Source organism: Oncorhynchus nerka, linkage group LG4 (genome assembly GCF_034236695.1).
Source record: "Oncorhynchus nerka isolate Pitt River linkage group LG4, Oner_Uvic_2.0, whole genome shotgun sequence".
NCBI classification, from domain to species: Eukaryota; Metazoa; Chordata; class Actinopteri; order Salmoniformes; family Salmonidae; genus Oncorhynchus; species Oncorhynchus nerka.
Genome location: NC_088399.1, coordinates 90,782,303 through 90,801,847, shown reverse-complemented (window position 1 = coordinate 90,801,847; position 19,545 = coordinate 90,782,303). Strand labels below are relative to the sequence as shown.

The 19,545-nt window shown below is 44.3% G+C and overlaps 1 protein-coding gene across 1 annotated transcript in view; it reads right to left on the bottom strand.

The window, feature by feature from the left end:
• Nucleotides 1–19,545, bottom strand: part of LOC115120304 (four and a half LIM domains protein 3-like) — a 162,987-nt gene continuing 143,442 nt past the window's right edge. The window contains exons 3-6 of the mRNA XM_065018021.1: nucleotides 17,284–17,458; nucleotides 3,711–3,880; nucleotides 3,385–3,571; nucleotides 1–2,887 (exon numbers count right to left, since the gene is read on the bottom strand). Coding sequence (XP_064874093.1) covers nucleotides 2,727–2,887; nucleotides 3,385–3,571; nucleotides 3,711–3,880; nucleotides 17,284–17,458 — 693 coding nt within the window. The 3' untranslated portion in view covers nucleotides 1–2,726. The remainder of the gene's footprint in view (nucleotides 2,888–3,384; nucleotides 3,572–3,710; nucleotides 3,881–17,283; nucleotides 17,459–19,545) is intronic.

The following is a 19,545-nucleotide window of genomic DNA, read 5'->3' as shown; positions in this document are numbered from 1 at the left end:
GAAGCCTTACAAAGTGTTTATTTTGGCCCACCTTTACAGACACAGTATTCTGACCCAATAGGGTTATTATTACAGTACATACTGGATTGGTTTAGAGTTGTAATATTACTGGTTACAATACAGCAAACAGAGGAAAGAAAGTGATAAAATAATAAAGAAATATAATTGACTGATTGATACTTTTTGATATAGCTGCAATAAAATACAGCTGTTAAGACACTATTTAGTTCAGACTGTGTGTGCATCATTAATGCCATATTTCGGCAGAGCTCAGGTCAGCTGCATTAATATGTAAGCTCCTTCAGGATACGAATAGTTCATGTATTCTTACAAGTGCTCGCTGACACAGTCCCCCGGTGTACGGCGTTTCCTCCGACACATTGGTGCGGCTGGCTTCTGGGTTGTGGGCATTGTGTCAAGAAGCAGTGCGGCTTGGTTAGGTTGTGTTTCGGAGGACGCACGGCTCTCGACCTTCGTCTCTCTCAAGTCCGTACGGGAGTTGCAGTGTTGAGACAAGACTGTAACTACCACTTGGATACCACAAAATTGGGAAGAAAAAGGGGTAAAAAATATTTCAATGTGCTTTTTATGCTTGAAAATCAGTTTAACAACATAGACATACATGCAACACTGAAGAAAATGTGTATTATATATTTTAAGATATATACAGTACAGGTCAAAAGTTTGGACACCTACTCATTCAAGTTTTTTTTTTTTTAATTTGTACTATTTTTTACATAGAATAATAGTGAAGACATCAAAACTATGAAATAACACATATGGAATCATGTAGTAACCAGAAAAAGTGTTAAACAAATCAAAATATATTTTACATTTGAGATTCTTCAAAGTATCCACCCTTTGTCTTGATGACAACTTTACACACTCTTGGCATTCTCTCAACCAGCTTCATGAGGTAGTCACCTGGAATGCATTTCAATTAACGTGTGCCTTGCTAAAAGTTAATTTGTGGAATTTCTATCCTTCTTAATGCATTTCAGCCAATCAGTTGTGCTGTGACAAGGTATGGGTGATATACAGAAGATAGCTGTCTCGCCCTGACCTTCGAGATCCTTTTTACGTCTCTATTTTGGTTTGGTAAGGGCGTGAGTTGGGGTGGGCATTCTATGTTTTGTGTTCTATGTTTTCTATTTCTGTGTGTTTGGCCGGGTGTGGGTCTCAATCAGAGGCAGCTGTCTATCGTTGTCTCTGATTGAGAACCATACTTAGGTAGCCTTTTCCCACTTGTGTTTTGTGGGTAGTTATTTTCTGTTTTGTGTGTCTGCACCAGACAGAACTGTTTCATTTGTGCCGCTTTGTTTTTTGTTCTAGTGTTCAGTTTTATTAAAATCATGAACGCGTACCACGCTGCACCTTGGTCCTCTTCTTCAAACAACCGTTAAAATAGCCCTATTTGGCAAAAGACCAAGTCCATATTATCGCAAGAACAGCTCAAATAAGCAAAGAGAAACAACAGTCTATCATTACTTTAAGACATGGTCATTCAAACTTGGAAAATGTCAAGATATTTGAAAGTTTCATGTGCAGTCGCAAAAACCATCAAGGGCTATGATGAAACTGGCTCTCATGAGGACCGCCACAGGAAAGGAAGACCCAGAGTTAACTCTGCTCAAGAGGATAAGTTCATTAGAGTTACCTGCCTCATAAATTGTAGCCCAATAAATGCTTCACAGAGTTCAAGTAATAAACACATCTCAAAATCAACTGTTCAGAGGAGACTGCGTGAATCAGGCCTTCATGGTCGAATTGCTGCAAAGAAACCACTACTAAAGGACACCATTAATAAGAAGAGACGTGATTGGGCCAAGAAACACGAGCAATGGATATTAGACTGGTGGAAATCTGTCCTTTGGTACTGATGAGTCCAAATTTGAGATTTATGTTTCCAACCGCCGTGTCTTTGTGAGACGCAGAGTAGGTGACCGGATGATCTCTGCATGTGTGGTTCCCACAGTGAAGCATGGAGGAGGAGGTGAGATGGTGCTTTGCTGGTGACACTGTGTGTGATTTATTTAGAATTCAAGGCACACTTAACCAGCATGGCTACCACAGCATTCTGCAGCGATATGCCATCCCATCTGATTTGAGCTTAGTGGAGAATTGTTTGTTTTTCAACAGGACAATGACCCAAAACACACCTCCAGGCTGTGTAATGGCTATTTGACCAAGAAGGAGAGTGATGGAGTGCTGCATCAGATGACCTGGCCTCCACAATCACTCGACCTCAACCAATTGAGATGGTTTAGGATGAGTTGGACCGGAGAGTGAAGGAAAAGCAGCCAACAAGAGCTCAGCATATGTAGGAACTTCAAGACTGTTGGAAAAGCATTCCTAATGAAGCTGGTTGAGAGAATGCCAAGTGTGCAATGCTGTCATCAAGGAAAAGGGTGGCTACTTTGAAGAATCTCAAATATGAAATATTTTGATTTATTTATTCCATGTGTTATTTCATAGTTTTGATGTCTTCACTATTATTCTACAATGTATAAAATAGTAAAAATAAAGAAAAACCCTTGAATGAGTAGGTGTGTCCAAATGTTTGACTGGTACTGTATATATTTAGGGTGATGTAGTATTAAATATAGGTTGAGGTTTAGAGGCTTTCTTAAATGTGGTCATGTCACCGCTGTGTGTTACAAACGGGATAGCTATAACTGTACATTTGTGATTGGTCAAGCACAGTTGAAGGACAGAGAAAGTGATTCTCATTGGTCTTCTTGGTCGTTGTTGCAGTCGCCGCAAAGGATCTGGTCCCGGTCAGGGAAGAAGCCGGATCCAACCAGAGAGACAGAGCAGTGGGAGCACTTGAAGCAGGGCTGGTGCCACTGCCGATCCTGGAAAGAAATGTACTTCCCCTCGCCAAACCCTGGAGGGAATAAAACACTTAGCATGTATAGTAGCATACGAGTACGTCCCAAATGCCACCCTATTTCCAATATAGTGCACTACTTTTGACCAGTGTCCTATGGTCCCTGGTCAAAAGTAGTGCACTACAAAGGGAATAGGATGCCATGTGGGACGTAGCCTATGTCTACATAGAGAACTTTGACTCCCACCTGGATTGACAGGTGTGCAGTAAGAAATTACATTCTGAACATTAAGTCGTGTGGGTAATTCTATGGTTGGCTGTAATATCAGCACTGAACACCTGCCAGTTCTCTGTGTTCAGTTGAAACACTGGCATTCTAAACAGCCACAGGCTCTACCAGTATATTTCCAGTATGTCTGTGCTCTGGCATGCAGGGCGTCTTTGCCTGGGCTGGTACTTAGTGCCACAGTGTAAGTGCAGTAAGTAGGGAATAGGGTGCCATTTGAGTGTTTCAAATCAACCCATATTATCTAGTGAAATGGAGAAGACATGACCTGTGATGGGCGAGTTACAGGAGGCACACTTCTGTGCGTAGAGGCTGCTGAAGCACTTGACGCAGTAGGGCGTGTCCCCCTGGGAGGTGAAGGGCTGGCCCGCCAGTGGGCTCTTACAGCCGTTGCACACCAAACACTCCTTGTGCCACGTCTCATCTTTGTAGCTGACGCCTCCTGTGGCCAGCGCCTACGCAGGATACATACCCATCAACCTTACTGACTTGATCTGACAAAGTGGTTTCACAAGAAACCCATCTACTACCGTGAGAACGTCAATAACAGTGACAGGGAGAGGATAATGTTGATTCGAGGAGGCCCTGGTTCACCTTTTTGCAGAGGCTGCATCGCGGGGTGAACCTGCCCTCGTAGCAGGGTACACAGTAGTAGTCGTCTTTGTCGGGGATGAAGGACTGGCCACCGATGGGCTTCTCACAGCCATGGCACACAAAGCAGTCCTCGTGCCACGCAGAGCCCCCATACTCCAACTTCTTTGAGCCTGCCAGAGGGAGAAGGAGAGAGAGAGAGAGGGGAAGGGAGAGACTGAGACATAGATTGAGACTGAGACAGAGATTGAGACTGCGATTGAGACCGACATAGATTGAGACTGAGACAGAGATTGAGACAGAGACTGAGATTGAGATTGAGATTGAGACAGAGATTAAGACTGAGACAGAGACTGAGACAGAGACTGAGATTGAGACAGACAGAGATTGAGACTGAGACAGAGATTGAGACTGAGACATAGATTGAGACTGAGACAGAGACTGAGACAGAGATTGAGACAGAGATTGAGACAGAGATTGAGACTGAGACAGAGATTGAGACAGACATAGATTGAGACTGAGACATAGATTGAGACTGAGACAGACTGAGATTGAGACTGAGACAGCGACAGAGACTGAGACAGAGATTGAGACATAGATTGAGACTGAGACATAGATTGAGACTGAGACAGACTGAGACTGAGACAGCGACAGAGACTGAGACTGAGACAGAGATTGAGACAGAGATTGAGACAGAGATTGAGACAGAGATTGAGACTGAGACAGAGATTGCGACTGAGACAGACTGAGATTGAGACTGAGACAGACTGAGATTGAGACAGAGACAGAGACTGAGACAGAGACTGAGACAGAGATTGAGACAGAGATTGAGACAGAGATTGAGACAGAGATTGAGACAGAGACTGAGATTGAGACAGACAGAGATTGAGACAGACAGAGATTGAGACTGAGACAGAGATTGAGACAGACAGAGATTGAGACAGAGACTGAGACTGAGATCGAGACAGAGATTGAGACTGAGATCGAGACTGAGATCGAGACAGAGATTGAGACTGAGATCGAGACTGAGATTGAGACAGAGATTGAGACAGAGACTGAGACAGAGATTGAGACAGACTGAGACAGAGATTGAGACAGATATTGAGACTGAGACAGAGATTGAGACAGAGATTGAGACAGAGATCGAGACAGAGATTGATACTGAGATTGAGACAGATATTGAGACTGAGACAGAGATTGAGACAGAGATTGAGACAGAGATTGATACTGAGATTGAGACAGAGACTGAGAGAGATTGAGACAGACAGATTGAGACATAGATTGAGACTGAGACAGAGACAGACTGAGATTGAGACATAGATTGAGACTGAGACAGAGACAGACTGAGACAGAGACACAGAGATTGAGACAGACAGAGATTGAGACAGACAGAGATTGAGACTGAGACAGACAGAGATTGAGACTGAGATTGAGACTGAGGCTGAGATAGAGACTGAGATAGAGACTGAGATTGAGACAGAGATTGAAACAGAGACAGACTGAGATTGAGACAGACATAGATTGAGACTGAGATTGAGACAGACAGAGATTGAGATTGAGACTGATATTGAAACAGAGACAGACTGAGATTGAGACAGACATAGATTGAGACTGAGATTGAAACAGACAGAGATTGAGATTGAGACTGATATTGAAACAGAGACAGACTGAGATTGAGACAGACATAGAGACAGAGATTGAGACAGAGATTGAGACAGAGATTGAGACAGAGACTGAGATTGAGACAGGCAGAGATTGAGACAGACAAAGATTGAGACTGAGACAGAGATTGAGACAGACATAGATTGAGACTGAGACATAGATTGAGACTGAGACAGACTAAGATTGAGACAGAGACTGAGACTGAGACAGAGATTGAGACAGAGATTGAGACTGAGACAGAGACAGAGACAGAGACAGAGACTGAGACTGAGATTGAGACAGAGACTGAGATTGAGATTGAGACAGAGATTGAGACAGATATTGAGACAGATATTGAGACTGAGATCAAGACTGAGATCGAGACAGAGATTGAGACTGAGATCGAGACTGAGATTGAGACAGAGATTGAGACAGAGACTGAGACAGAGATTGAGACAGACTGAGACAGAGATTGAGACAGATATTGAGACTGAGACAGAGATTGAGACAGAGATTGATACTGAGATTGAGACAGAGACTGAGAGAGATTGAGACAGACAGATTGAGACATAGATTGAGACTGAGACAGAGACAGACTGAGATTGAGACATAGATTGAGACTGAGACAGAGACAGACTGAGACAGAGACTGACAGAGATTGAGACAGACAGAGATTGAGACTGAGACAGAGATTGAGACTGAGACAGACAGAGATTGAGACTGAGATTGAGACTGAGGCTGAGATAGAGACTGAGATTGAGACAGAGATTGAAACAGAGACAGACTGAGATTGAGACAGACATAGATTGAGACTGAGATTGAGACAGACAGAGATTGAGATTGAGACTGATATTGAAACAGAGACAGACTGAGATTGAGACAGACATAGATTGAGACTGAGATTGAGACAGACAGAGATTGAGACTGATATTGAGACATAGATTGAGACACAGACAGGTTTGGTATAATTCACTCTGTCTGCAAGAGTCATCACCTGTGTAGTCATCACAACTACCGGTTTGTGTGCCTTGTCAGCCACTTGAGTTCTGGGTTAGAATGTCAAACCTCAGTATGCGTAATCTCCTAGTTCTGACACCTACTGCTACAGCTGATTCTGATTGAGGACCTTGCTACTGATAAATGTGTGTGTTTTTTTATGACTGTGGTTTTCTTTCTGCTTGCATTTTGGATTTATATTATGACATGTATTTTTTGTTGTAATTCAGGGCTCATATACTTTGTTCTAAATATGACTATCTGACAAAATCAAGGTTAAATAAAGTTTTTTTTTTTTTACCAAACCAGATAATTGAGTAAAACCTGAACACCATCCAGTCTGACTTGCTATAACTCCATCCATGACTTGCTGTAATACCATCCAGTCTGACTTGCTGTAACACCATCCAGTCTAACTTGCTATAACTCCATCCAGTCTGACCTGCTATAACACCATCCAGTCTGACTTGCTATAACACCATCCAGTCTGACCTGCTATAACACCATCCAGTCTGACCTGTTGTAACACCATCCAGTCTGACCTGCTATAACACCATCCAGTCTGACCTGCTATAACACCATCCATGACTTGCTGTAATACCATCCAGTCTGACTTGCTGTAACACCATCCAGTCTGACTTGCTATAACACCATCCAGTCTGACCTGCTATAACACCATCCAGTCTGACTTGCTATAACACCATCCAGTCTGACCTGCTATAACACCATCCAGTCTGACCTGCTGTAACACCATCCAGTCTGACCTGCTATAACACCATCCAGTCTGACTTGCTATAACACCATCCAGTCTGACTTGCTGTAACACCATCCAGTCTGACTTTCTATAACACCATCCAGTCTGACTTGCTATAACACCATCCAGTCTGACTTGCTATAACACCATCCAGTCTGGATTGCTGTAACACCACCCAGTCTGACTTGCTGTAACACCATCCAGTCTGACTTGCTATAACTCTATCCAGTCTGACTTGCTGTAACACCATCCAGTCTGACTTGCTATAACAGCATTCTGACTATAACACCATCCAGTCTGACCTGCTATAACACCATCCAGTCTGACCTTCTATAACACCATCCAGTCTGACTTGCTATAACTCTATCCAGTCTGACTTGCTGTAACACCATCCAGTCTGACTTGCTGTAACACCATCCAGTCTGACTTGCTATAACACCATCCAGTCTGACCTGCTATAACACCATCCAGTCTGACTTGCTGTAACACCATCCAGTCTGACTTGCTATAACACCATCCAGTCTGACTTGCTATAACACCATCCAGTCTGACCTGCTGTAACACCATCCAGTCTGACCTGCTATAACACCATCCAGTCTGACTTGCTATAACACCATCCAGTCTGACTTGCTATAACACCATCCAGTCTGACCTGTTATAACACCCTCCAGTCTGACCTGCTATAACACCATCCAGTCTGACTTGCTATAACACCATCCAGTCTGACTTGCTGTAACACCATCCAGTCTGACCTGCTGTAACACCATCCAGTCTGACTTGCTGTAACACCATCCAGTCCTGACTTGCTGTAACACCATCCAGTCTGACCTGCTGTAACACCATCCAGTCTGACTTGCTGTAACACCATCCAGTCAGACCTGCTATAACACCATCCAGTCTGACTTGCTATAACTCCATCCAGTCTGACTTGCCATAACTCCATCCAGTCTGACTTGCCATATCACCATCCAGTCTGACTTGCTATAACTCCATCCAGTCTGACTTGCTATAACACCATCCAGTCTGACCTGCTATAACACCATCCAGTCTGACTTGCCATAACACCATCCAGTCTGACTTGCTCTAACACCATCCAGTCTGACCTGCTGTAACACCATCCAGTCTGACTTGCTATAACACCATCCAGTCTGACCTGCTATAACACCATCCAGTCTGACTTGCCATAACACCATCCAGTCTGACCTGCTGTAACACCATCCAGTCTGACCTGTTATAACACCCTCCAGTCTGACCTGCTATAACACCATCCAGTCTGACTTGCTATAACACCATCCAGTCTGACTTGCTATAACACCATCCAGTCTGACTTGCTCTAACACCATCCAGTCTGACCTGCTGTAACACCATCCAGTCTGACTTGCTATAACACCATCCAGTCTGACCTGCTATAACACCATCCAGTCTGACTTTCTATAACACCATCCAGTCTGACTTGCTATAACACCATCCAGTCTGACTTGCTATAACACCATCCAGTCTGGCTTGCTGTAACACCATCCAGTCTGACTTGCTGTAACACCATCCAGTCTGACTTGCTATAACTCTATCCAGTCTGACTTGCTGTAACAGCATCCAGTCTGACCTGCTATAACACCATCCAGTCTGACCTGCTATAACACAATCCAGTCTGACTTGCTATAACACCATCCAGTCTGACTTGCTGTAACACCATCCAGTCTGACCTGCTGTAACACCATCCAGTCTGACCTGCTGTAACACCATCCAGTCTGACTTGCTATAACACCATCCAGTCTGACTTGCTATAACACCATCCAGTCTGACTTGCTATAACACCATCCAGTCTGACTTGCTGTAACACCATCCAGTCTGACTTGCTATAACACCATCCAGTCTGACTTGCTATAACTCCATCCAGTCTGACTTGCTATAACTCCATCCAGTCTGACCTGCTATAACACCATCCAGTCTGACTTGCTATAACTCCATCCAGTCTGACTTGCCATAACTCCATCCAGTCTGACTTGCTATAACTCCATCCAGTCTGACTTGCTATAACACCATCCAGTCTGACCTGCCATAACACCATCCAGTCTGACTTGCTATAACTCCATCCAGTCTGACTTGCTATAACACCATCCAGTCTGACCTGCTATAACACCATCCAGTCTGACTTGCTGTAACACCATCCAGTCTGACCTGCTGTAACACCATCCAGTCTGACCTGTTATAACACCCTCCAGTCTGACCTGCTATAACACCATCCAGTCTGACTTGCCATAACACCATCCAGTCTGACCTGCTGTAACACCATCCAGTCTGACCTGTTGTAACACCCTCCAGTCTGACCTGCTATAACACCATCCAGTCTGACTTGCTATAACACCATCCAGTCTGACTTGCTGTAACACCACCCAGTCTGACTTGCTGTAACACCATCCAGTCTGACTTGCTATAACTCTATCCAGTCTGACTTGCTATAACACCATCCAGTCTGACTTGCTATAACACCATCCAGTCTGACTTGCTATAACACCATCCAGTCTGACTTGCTATAACACCATCCAGTCTGACCTGCTGTAACACCATCCAGTCTGACCTGCTATAACACCATCCAGTCTGACTTGCTATAACACCATCCAGTCTGACTTGCTATAACACCATCCAGTCTGACCTGTTATAACACCATCCAGTCTGACCTGCTATAACACCATCCAGTCTGACTTGCTATAACACCATCCAGTCTGACTTGCTGTAACACCATCCAGTCTGACCTGCTGTAACACCATCCAGTCTGACTTGCTGTAACACCATCCAGTCCTGACTTGCTGTAACACCATCCAGTCTGACCTGCTGTAACACCATCCAGTCTGACTTGCTGTAACACCATCCAGTCAGACCTGCTATAACACCATCCAGTCTGACTTGCTATAACTCCATCCAGTCTGACTTGCCATAACTCCATCCAGTCTGACTTGCCATATCACCATCCAGTCTGACTTGCTATAACTCCATCCAGTCTGACTTGCTATAACACCATCCAGTCTGACCTGCTATAACACCATCCAGTCTGACTTGCCATAACACCATCCAGTCTGACTTGCTCTAACACCATCCAGTCTGACCTGCTGTAACACCATCCAGTCTGACTTGCTATAACACCATCCAGTCTGACCTGCTATAACACCATCCAGTCTGACTTGCCATAACACCATCCAGTCTGACCTGCTGTAACACCATCCAGTCTGACCTGACTTATAACACCATCCAGTCTGACCTGCTATAACACCATCCAGTCTGACTTGCTATAACACCATCCAGTCTGACTTGCTATAACACCATCCAGTCTGACTTGCTATAACACCATCCAGTCTGACCTGCTGTAACACCATCCAGTCTGACTTGCTATAACACCATCCAGTCTGACCTGCTATAACACCATCCAGTCTGACTTTCTATAACACCATCCAGTCTGACTTGCTATAACACCATCCAGTCTGACTTGCTATAACACCATCCAGTCTGGCTTGCTGTAACACCATCCAGTCTGACTTGCTGTAACACCATCCAGTCTGACTTGCTATAACTCTATCCAGTCTGACTTGCTGTAATAGCATCCAGTCTGACCTGCTATAACACCATCCAGTCTGACCTGCTATAACACCATCCAGTCTGACTTGCTATAACACCATCCAGTCTGACTTGCTGTAACACCATCCAGTCTGACCTGCTGTAACACCATCCAGTCTGACCTGCTGTAACACCATCCAGTCTGACTTGCTGTAACACCATCCAGTCTGACTTGCTATAACACCATCCAGTCTGACTTGCTATAACACCATCCAGTCTGACTTGCTGTAACACCATCCAGTCTGACTTGCTATAACACCATCCAGTCTGACTTGCTATAACTCCATCCAGTCTGACTTGCTATAACTCCATCCAGTCTGACCTGCTATAACACCATCCAGTCTGACTTGCTATAACTCCATCCAGTCTGACTTGCCATAACTCCATCCAGTCTGACTTGCTATAACTCCATCCAGTCTGACTTGCTATAACACCATCCAGTCTGACCTGCCATAACACCATCCAGTCTGACTTGCTATAACACCATCCAGTCTGACTTGCTATAACACCATCCAGTCTGACTTGCTATAACACCATCAGTCCAGTCTCCAGTCTGACTTGCTGTAACACCATCCAGTCTGACCTGCTGTAACACCATCCAGTCTGACCTGATAACACCCTCCAGTCTGACCTGCTAAACACCATCCAGTCTGACTTGCCATAACACCATCCAGTCTGACCTGCTGTAACACCATCCAGTCTGACCTGCTGTAACACCATCCAGTCTGACCTGCTATAACACCATCCAGTCTGACTTGCTATAACACCATCCAGTCTGACTTGCTGTAACACCATCCAGTCTGACTTGCTGTAACACCATCCAGTCTGACTTGCTATAACACTATCCAGTCTGACTTGCTGTAACACCATCCAGTCTGACTTTCTATAACACCATCCAGTCTGACTTGCTATAACACCATCCAGTCTGACTTGCTATAACACCATCCAGTCTGGCTTGCTGTAACACCACCCAGTCTGACTTGCTGTAACACCATCCAGTCTGACTTGCTGTAACACCATCCTGTCTGACTTGCTATAACACCATCCAGTCTGACTTGCTATAACTCCATCCAGTCTGACCTGCTATAACACCATCCAGTCTGACTTGCTATAACTCCATCCAGTCTGACTTGCTATAACTCCATCCAGTCTGACTTGCCATAACACCATCCAGTCTGACTTGCTATAACTCCATCCAGTCTGACTTGCTATAACACCATGCAGTCTGACCTGCTATAACACCATCCAGTCTGACTTGCTGTAACACCATCCAGTCTGACTTGCTATAACACCATCCAGTCTGACCTGCTGTAACACCATCCAGTCTGACCTGTTATAACACCCTCCAGTCTGACCTGCTATAACACCATCCAGTCTGACTTGCTGTAACACCATCCAGTCTGACTTTCTATAACACCATCCAGTCTGACTTGCTATAACACCATCCAGTCTGACTTGCTATAACACCATCCAGTCTGACTTGCTGTAACACCATCCAGTCTGACTTGCTGTAACACCATCCAGTCTGACTTGCTATAACTCTATCCAGTCTGACTTGCTGTAACACCATCCAGTCTGACTTTCTATAACACCATCCAGTCTGACTTGCTATAACACCATCCAGTCTGACTTGCTAAACACCATCCAGTCTGACTTGCTATAACACCATCCAGTCTGACTTGCTGTAACACCATCCAGTCTGACTTGCTACACCATCCAGTCTGACTTGCTATAACACCATCCAGTCTGACTTTCTATAACACCATCCAGTCTGAGTCTGACTTGCTATAACACCATCCAGTCTGACTTGCTATAACACCATCCAGTCTGACTTGCTGTAACACCATCCAGTCTGACTTGCTGTAACACCATCCAGTCTGACTTGCTATAACTCTATCCAGTCTGACTTGCTGTAACACCATCCACCATCCAGTCTGACTTGCTATAACACCATCCAGTCTGACTTGCTATAACACCATCCAGTCTGACTTGCTATAACACCATCCAGTCTGGCTTGTCTGACTTGCTATAACACCATCCAGTCTGACTTGCTGTAACACCATCCAGTCTGACTTGCTATAACTCTATCCAGTCTGACTTGCTGTAACACCATCCAGTCTGACTTGCTATAACAGCATCCAGTCTGACTTGCTATAACACCATCCAGTCTGACCTGCTATAACTCTATCCAGTCTGACTTGCTGTAACACCATCCAGTCTGACTTGCTGTAACACCATCCAGTCTGACTTGCTATAACACCATCCAGTCTGACCTGCTATAACACCATCCAGTCTGACTTGCTGTAACACCATCCAGTCTGACTTGCTATAACACCATCCAGTCTGACTTGCTATAACACCATCCAGTCTGACCTGCTGTAACACCATCCAGTCTGACCTGCTATAACACCATCCAGTCTGACTTGCCATAACTCCATCCAGTCTGATTTGCCATAACACCATCCAGTCTGACTTGCTATAACTCCATCCAGTCTGACTTGCTATAACACCATCCAGTCTGACCTGCTATAACACCATCCAGTCTGACTTGCCATAACACCATCCAGTCTGACCTGCTGTAACACCATCCAGTCTGACCTGTTATAACACCCTCCAGTCTGACCTGCTATAACACCATCCAGTCTGACTTGCTATAACACCATCCAGTCTGACTTGCTATAACACCATCCAGTCTGACTTGCTATAACACCATCCAGTCTGACCTGCTGTAACACCATCCAGTCTGACTTGCTATAACACCATCCAGTCTGACTTGCTATAACACCATCCAGTCTGACCTGCTGTAACACCATCCAGTCTGACCTGTTATAACACCATCCAGTCTGACCTGCTCCAGTAACACCATCCAGTCTGACTTGCTATAACACCATCCAGTCTGACTTGCTATAACACCATCCAGTCTGACTTGCTATAACACCATCCAGTCTGACTTGCTATAACACCATCCAGTCTGACCTGCTGTAACACCATCCAGTCTGACTTGCTCCAGTAACACCATCCAGTCTGACCTGCTATAACACTATCCAGTCTGACTTGCTATAACACCATCCAGTCTGACTTGCTATAACACCATCCAGTCTGACTTGCTATAAGTCACCATCCAGTCTGACTTGCTGTAACACCATCCAGTCTGACTTGCTGTAACACCATCCAGTCTGACTTGCTATAACTCCATCCAGTCTGACTTGCTGTAATAGCATCCAGTCTGACCTGCTATAACACCATCCAGTCTGACCTGCTATAACACCATCCAGTCTGACCTGCTATAACACCATCCAGTCTGACTTGCTGTAACACCATCCAGTCTGACCTGCTGTAACACCATCCAGTCTGACTTGCTGTAACACCATCCAGTCTGACCTGCTGTAACACCATCCAGTCTGACTTGCTATAACACCATCCAGTCTGACTTGCTACTCCAGTCTGACCTGCTATAACACCATCCAGTCTGACTTGCTTGCTATATAACACCATCCAGTCTGACTTGCTGTAACACCATCCAGTCTGACTTGCTATAACACCATCCAGTCTGACTTGCTATAACTCCATCCAGTCTGACTTGCTATAACTCCATCCAGTCTGACCTGCTATAACACCATCCAGTCTGACTTGCTATAACTCCATCCAGTCTGACTTGCCATAACACCATCCAGTCTGACTTGCTATAACTCCATCCAGTCTGACTTGCTATAACACCATCCAGTCTGACCTGCTATAACACCATCCAGTCTGACTTGCTGACATAACACCATCCAGTCTGACCTGCTGTAACACCATCCAGTCTGACCTGTTATAACACCCTCCAGTCTGACCTGCTATAACACCATCCAGTCTGACTTGCCATAACACCATCCAGTCTGACCTGCTGTAACACCATCCAGTCTGACCTGTTATAACACCCTCCAGTCTGACCTGCTATAACACCATCCAGTCTGACTTGCTATAACACCATCCAGTCTGACTTGCTGTAACACCATCCAGTCTGACCTGCTGTAACACCATCCAGTCTGACCTGCTTTAACGCCATCCAGTCTGACTTGCTATAACACCATCCAGTCTGACTTGCTGTAACACCATCCAGTCCTGACTTGCTGTAACACCATCCAGTCTGACCTGCTGTAACACCATCCAGTCTGACTTGCTGTAACACCATCCAGTCTGACTTGCTATAACACCATCCAGTCTGACTTGCTATAACTCCATCCAGTCTGACCTGCTATAACACCATCCAGTCTGACTTGCTATAACTCCATCCAGTCTGACTTGCTATAACTCCATCCAGTCTGACTTGCCATAACACCATCCAGTCTGACTTGCTATAACTCCATCCAGTCTGACTTGCTATAACACCATCCAGTCTGACCTGCTATAACACCATCCAGTCTGACTTGCTGTAACACCATCCAGTCTGACTTGCTCCAGTCTGATAACACCATCCAGTCTGGAGTCTGCTACCTGCTGTACCTGCTGTAACACCATCCAGTCTGACCTGTTATAACACCCTCCAGTCTGACCTGCTATAACACCATCCAGTCTGACTTGCTGTAACACCATCCAGTCTGACTTTCTATAACACCATCCAGTCTGACTTGCTATAACACCATCCAGTCTGACTTGCTGTAACACCATCCAGTCTGACTTGCTATAACACCATCCAGTCTGACTTGCTGTAACACCATCCAGTCTGACTTTCTATAACACCATCCAGTCTGACTTGCTATAACACCATCCAGTCTGACTTGCTATAACACCATCCAGTCTGGCTTGCTGTAACACCACCCAGTCTGACTTGCTGTAACACCATCCAGTCTGACTTGCTATAACTCTATCCAGTCTGACTTGCTGTAACACCATCCAGTCTGACTTGCTATAACACCATCCAGTCTGACTTGCTATAACACCATCCAGTCTGACCTGCTATAACACCATCCAGTCTGACCTTCTATAACACCATCCAGTCTGACTTGCTATAACTCTATCCAGTCTGACTTGCTGTAACACCATCCAGTCTGACTTGCTGTAACACCATCCAGTCTGACTTGCTATAACACCATCCAGTCTGACCTGCTATAACACCATCCAGTCTGACTTGCTGTAACACCATCCAGTCTGACTTGCTATAACACCATCCAGTCTGACTTGCTATAACACCATCCAGTCTGACCTGCTGTAACACCATCCAGTCTGACCTGCTATAACACCATCCAGTCTGACTTGCTATAACACCATCCAGTCTGACTTGCTATAACTCCATCCAGTCTGACCTGCTATAACACCATCCAGTCTGACCTGCTGTAACACCATTCAGTCTGACTTGCCATAACACCATCCAGTCTGACTTGCTATAACTCCATCCAGTCTGACTTGCTATAACTCCATCCAGTCTGACTTGCTATAACACCATCCAGTCTGACCTGCTGTAACACCATCCAGTCTGACCTGCTATAACACCATCCAGTCTGACCTGCTGTAACACCATCCAGTTTGACCTGCTGTAACACCATCCAGTCTGACCTGCTGTAACACCATCCAGTCTGACTTGCTGTAACACCATCCAGTCTGACCTGCTATAACACCATCCAGTCTGACTTGCTGTAACACCATCCAGTCTGACTTGCTGTAACACCATCGAAACATCCAGTAATATTATTCGTACTTTATTTAAACTTCTGACTCTAAGCGTCCCCCACAAATAAACACTTCCTCCAAGTAGGTAATAAAAGTAGCCAAAATAAACAGCGAGCCATGCCTATGAAAATGAACATCAGATCTCTTAATTATTGCCTTTTGTTTTACGAGCTTTGGGAACTGAAATGCGCATGTGGGGAGGTCGGCCAGTGCAATCGCAATTGGCTGCATTTTTAAGAGGGGCGAGGAGGCAGTGTAGTGTTCAACTGCGTTAGACCATAGAAACAAGCCAAAACGACTACTCAGTGCTCAGTTGTACAGAAACTGTGGAGAAATAACCCTCAACCTGCCCTGTCCAGATTGAATCCTGTGTCATTTCCAGCCCTGTCCTGTCCAGCCCCTGCTGGTGGTGTAACACTGCCATGCCGTCACAAAGACCGTTGGGCCAGAAGTCAACTGAGAGGTACTTTCGGTCAAATGAGCAGACAATCATAATCACATCTAAGCTGTGTCACACCCAGCTCAACCACAAAAATACATTAGAATGCGTCCCAAATGGCACCCTATTCCCTACGTAGGGCACCACTTCTGACCAGGCCCATACGGCTATGCCTTCCGCGACTGCTTGTGAAAACTCCTATGTTTATACTTGCGTGACGTTGACTGAGAGAGAGAGCTGCTTAGTCAAAAGTCATGACAGTGGTTAAACGCCTGTCTGTGATAGGTGTGAGAACAGCAGTTGAGTAACTGAGGCCAAAGCAGGCCATTTTTTATGTCACAGCAACTATGATGGATAGGTAACCAGGTCAGCGCAGTACAGCTCGGCTCAGCTCAGTAGGACGAAAGGGTGTTGTCATGTATCCCCGCACGTTTTTGGGAGTTTCGATGTTTCTGCTACTCAAGGGAAGCAGTATCAGGTGTGCGTACCTGGCATGACGGTCTTGTCGCAGGCCACACACTTGGACGAGAACTCATTGTGGTAGCAGTCATTGCACAGCAGCGCCTCCTCCTGGCTGGTGAAGGGCTCGTCCACCAGCGAGCGGTCACAGCGCAAACAACGGAAACAGTGTTCGTGGTAGTGCCTGTCCTCGTAGAACAGCTCCTGGAGAGGGAAAGGGAGAAAGGTCATTACTGGTAATTACTGGTAATTACTGATGGGAAACTCAGCAGTAAGATTTTGGCAGTTAAATGCAACAACAAAACACATTATTTATAGAAAGCAAACTATTCATACGTTTTTTTTTACACTGTAAACAAATACTATAATTTGTTTACAAGCATGATATCTGTACTTTTAGTTTATGGTTGCTGCAGCTTGTTGGCCATTAGCCAATAAGCATTTCTCAACGAGTTCAAAGCATGTGAATGCATCCAACTGGTATTTGTGACATTACAACTGGTAATTAACACCTTCCTACTTAATCATGAACACAGCATTATAATCCGTAAAATTGAGTTTGAAAGACCATTCACATCAATTGTGGCTGATGGGCAGAGATATCGGAGGTTGGGCTCATTCTAATAGTTGGAATGGAATGATTTGAAAGGTATCAAACACATGGTAACCATTTTGATGTGGTCCATACCTTTCCAGATCTGTTAACAAGGAGCTAGATCAGATCTGTTAACAAGGAGCTAGATCAGATCTGTTAACAAGGAGCTAGATTAGATCTGTTAACAATGAGCTAGATTACATGTGTTAACAAGGAGCTAAATTAACAAGAAGCTAGATTAGATCTGCTAACAAGGAGCTAGATTAACAACGAGCTAGATTAGATCTGTTAACAAGGAGCTAGATCAGATCTGTTAACAAGGAGCTAGATTAGATCTGTTAACAAGGAGCTAGATCAGATCTGTTAACAAGGAGCTAGATCAGATCTGTTAACAAGGAGCTAGATCAGATCTGTTAACAAGGAGCTAGATCAGATCTGTTACCAAGGAGCTAGATCAGATCTGTTAACAAGGAGCTAGATCAGATCTGTTAACAAGGAGCTAGATTAACAAGGAGCTAGATCAGATCTGTTAACAAGGGGCTAGATTAGATCTGTTAACAAGGGGCTAGATCAGATCTGTTAACAAGGAGCTAGATTAACAAGAAACTAGATCAGATCTGTTAACAATGAGCTAGATTAGATCTGCTAACAAGGAGCTAGATTAGATCTGCTAACAAGGAGCTAGATTAGATCTTTATTTTTTATTATTTCACCTTTATTTAACCAGGTAGGCTAGTTGAGAACAAGTTCTCATTTGCAACTGTGACTTGGCCAAGATAAAACATAGCAATTCGACACATACAACAACACAGAGTTACACATGGAATAAACAAAACATACAGTCAATAATACAGTAGAACAAAAGAAAACAAAAAGTCTATATACAGTGAATTCAAATGAGGTAAGATAAGATAGTTGTTAACAAGGAGCTAGATCAGATCTGTTAACAAGGAGCTAGATTAACAAGGAGCTAGATCAGATCTGTTAACAAGGAGCTAGATTAGATCTGTTAACAAGGCGCTAGATCAGATCTGTTAACAAGGAGCTAGATCAGATCTGTTAACAAGGAGCTAAATGAACAAGGAGCTAGATTAGATCTGTTAACAAGGAGCTAGATCAGATCTGTTAACAAGGCGCTAGATCAGATCTGTTAACAAGGAGCTAGATTAGATCTGTTAAAAAGGAGCTAGATTAACAAGGAGCTAGATTAGATCTGTTAAAAAGGAGCTAGATTAGATCTGTTAACAACGAGCTAGATTAGATCTGCTAACAAGGAGCTAGATTAACAAGGAGCTAGATTAGATTAGGGGCGGCAGCGTAGCCTAGTGGTTAGAGCATTGGACTAGTAACCGGAAGACTGCAAGATCAAATCTCTGAGCTGACAAGGTACAAATCTGTCGTTCTGTCCCTGAACAAGAATTTGTTCTGAACGGACTTGCCTAGTTAAATAAAAATAAATAAAAGATCTGTTAACAAGGAGCTAGATCAGATCTGTTAACAAGGAGCTAGATTAACAAGAAGCTAGATTAGATCTGTTAACAAGAAGCTAGATTAGATCTGTTAACAAGGAGCTAGATTAGATCTGTTAACAAGGAGCTAGATTAACAAGAAACTAGATTAGATCTGTTAACAAGGAGCTAGATCAGATCTGTTAACAAGGAGCTAGATTAACAAGAAACTAGATTAGATCTGTTAA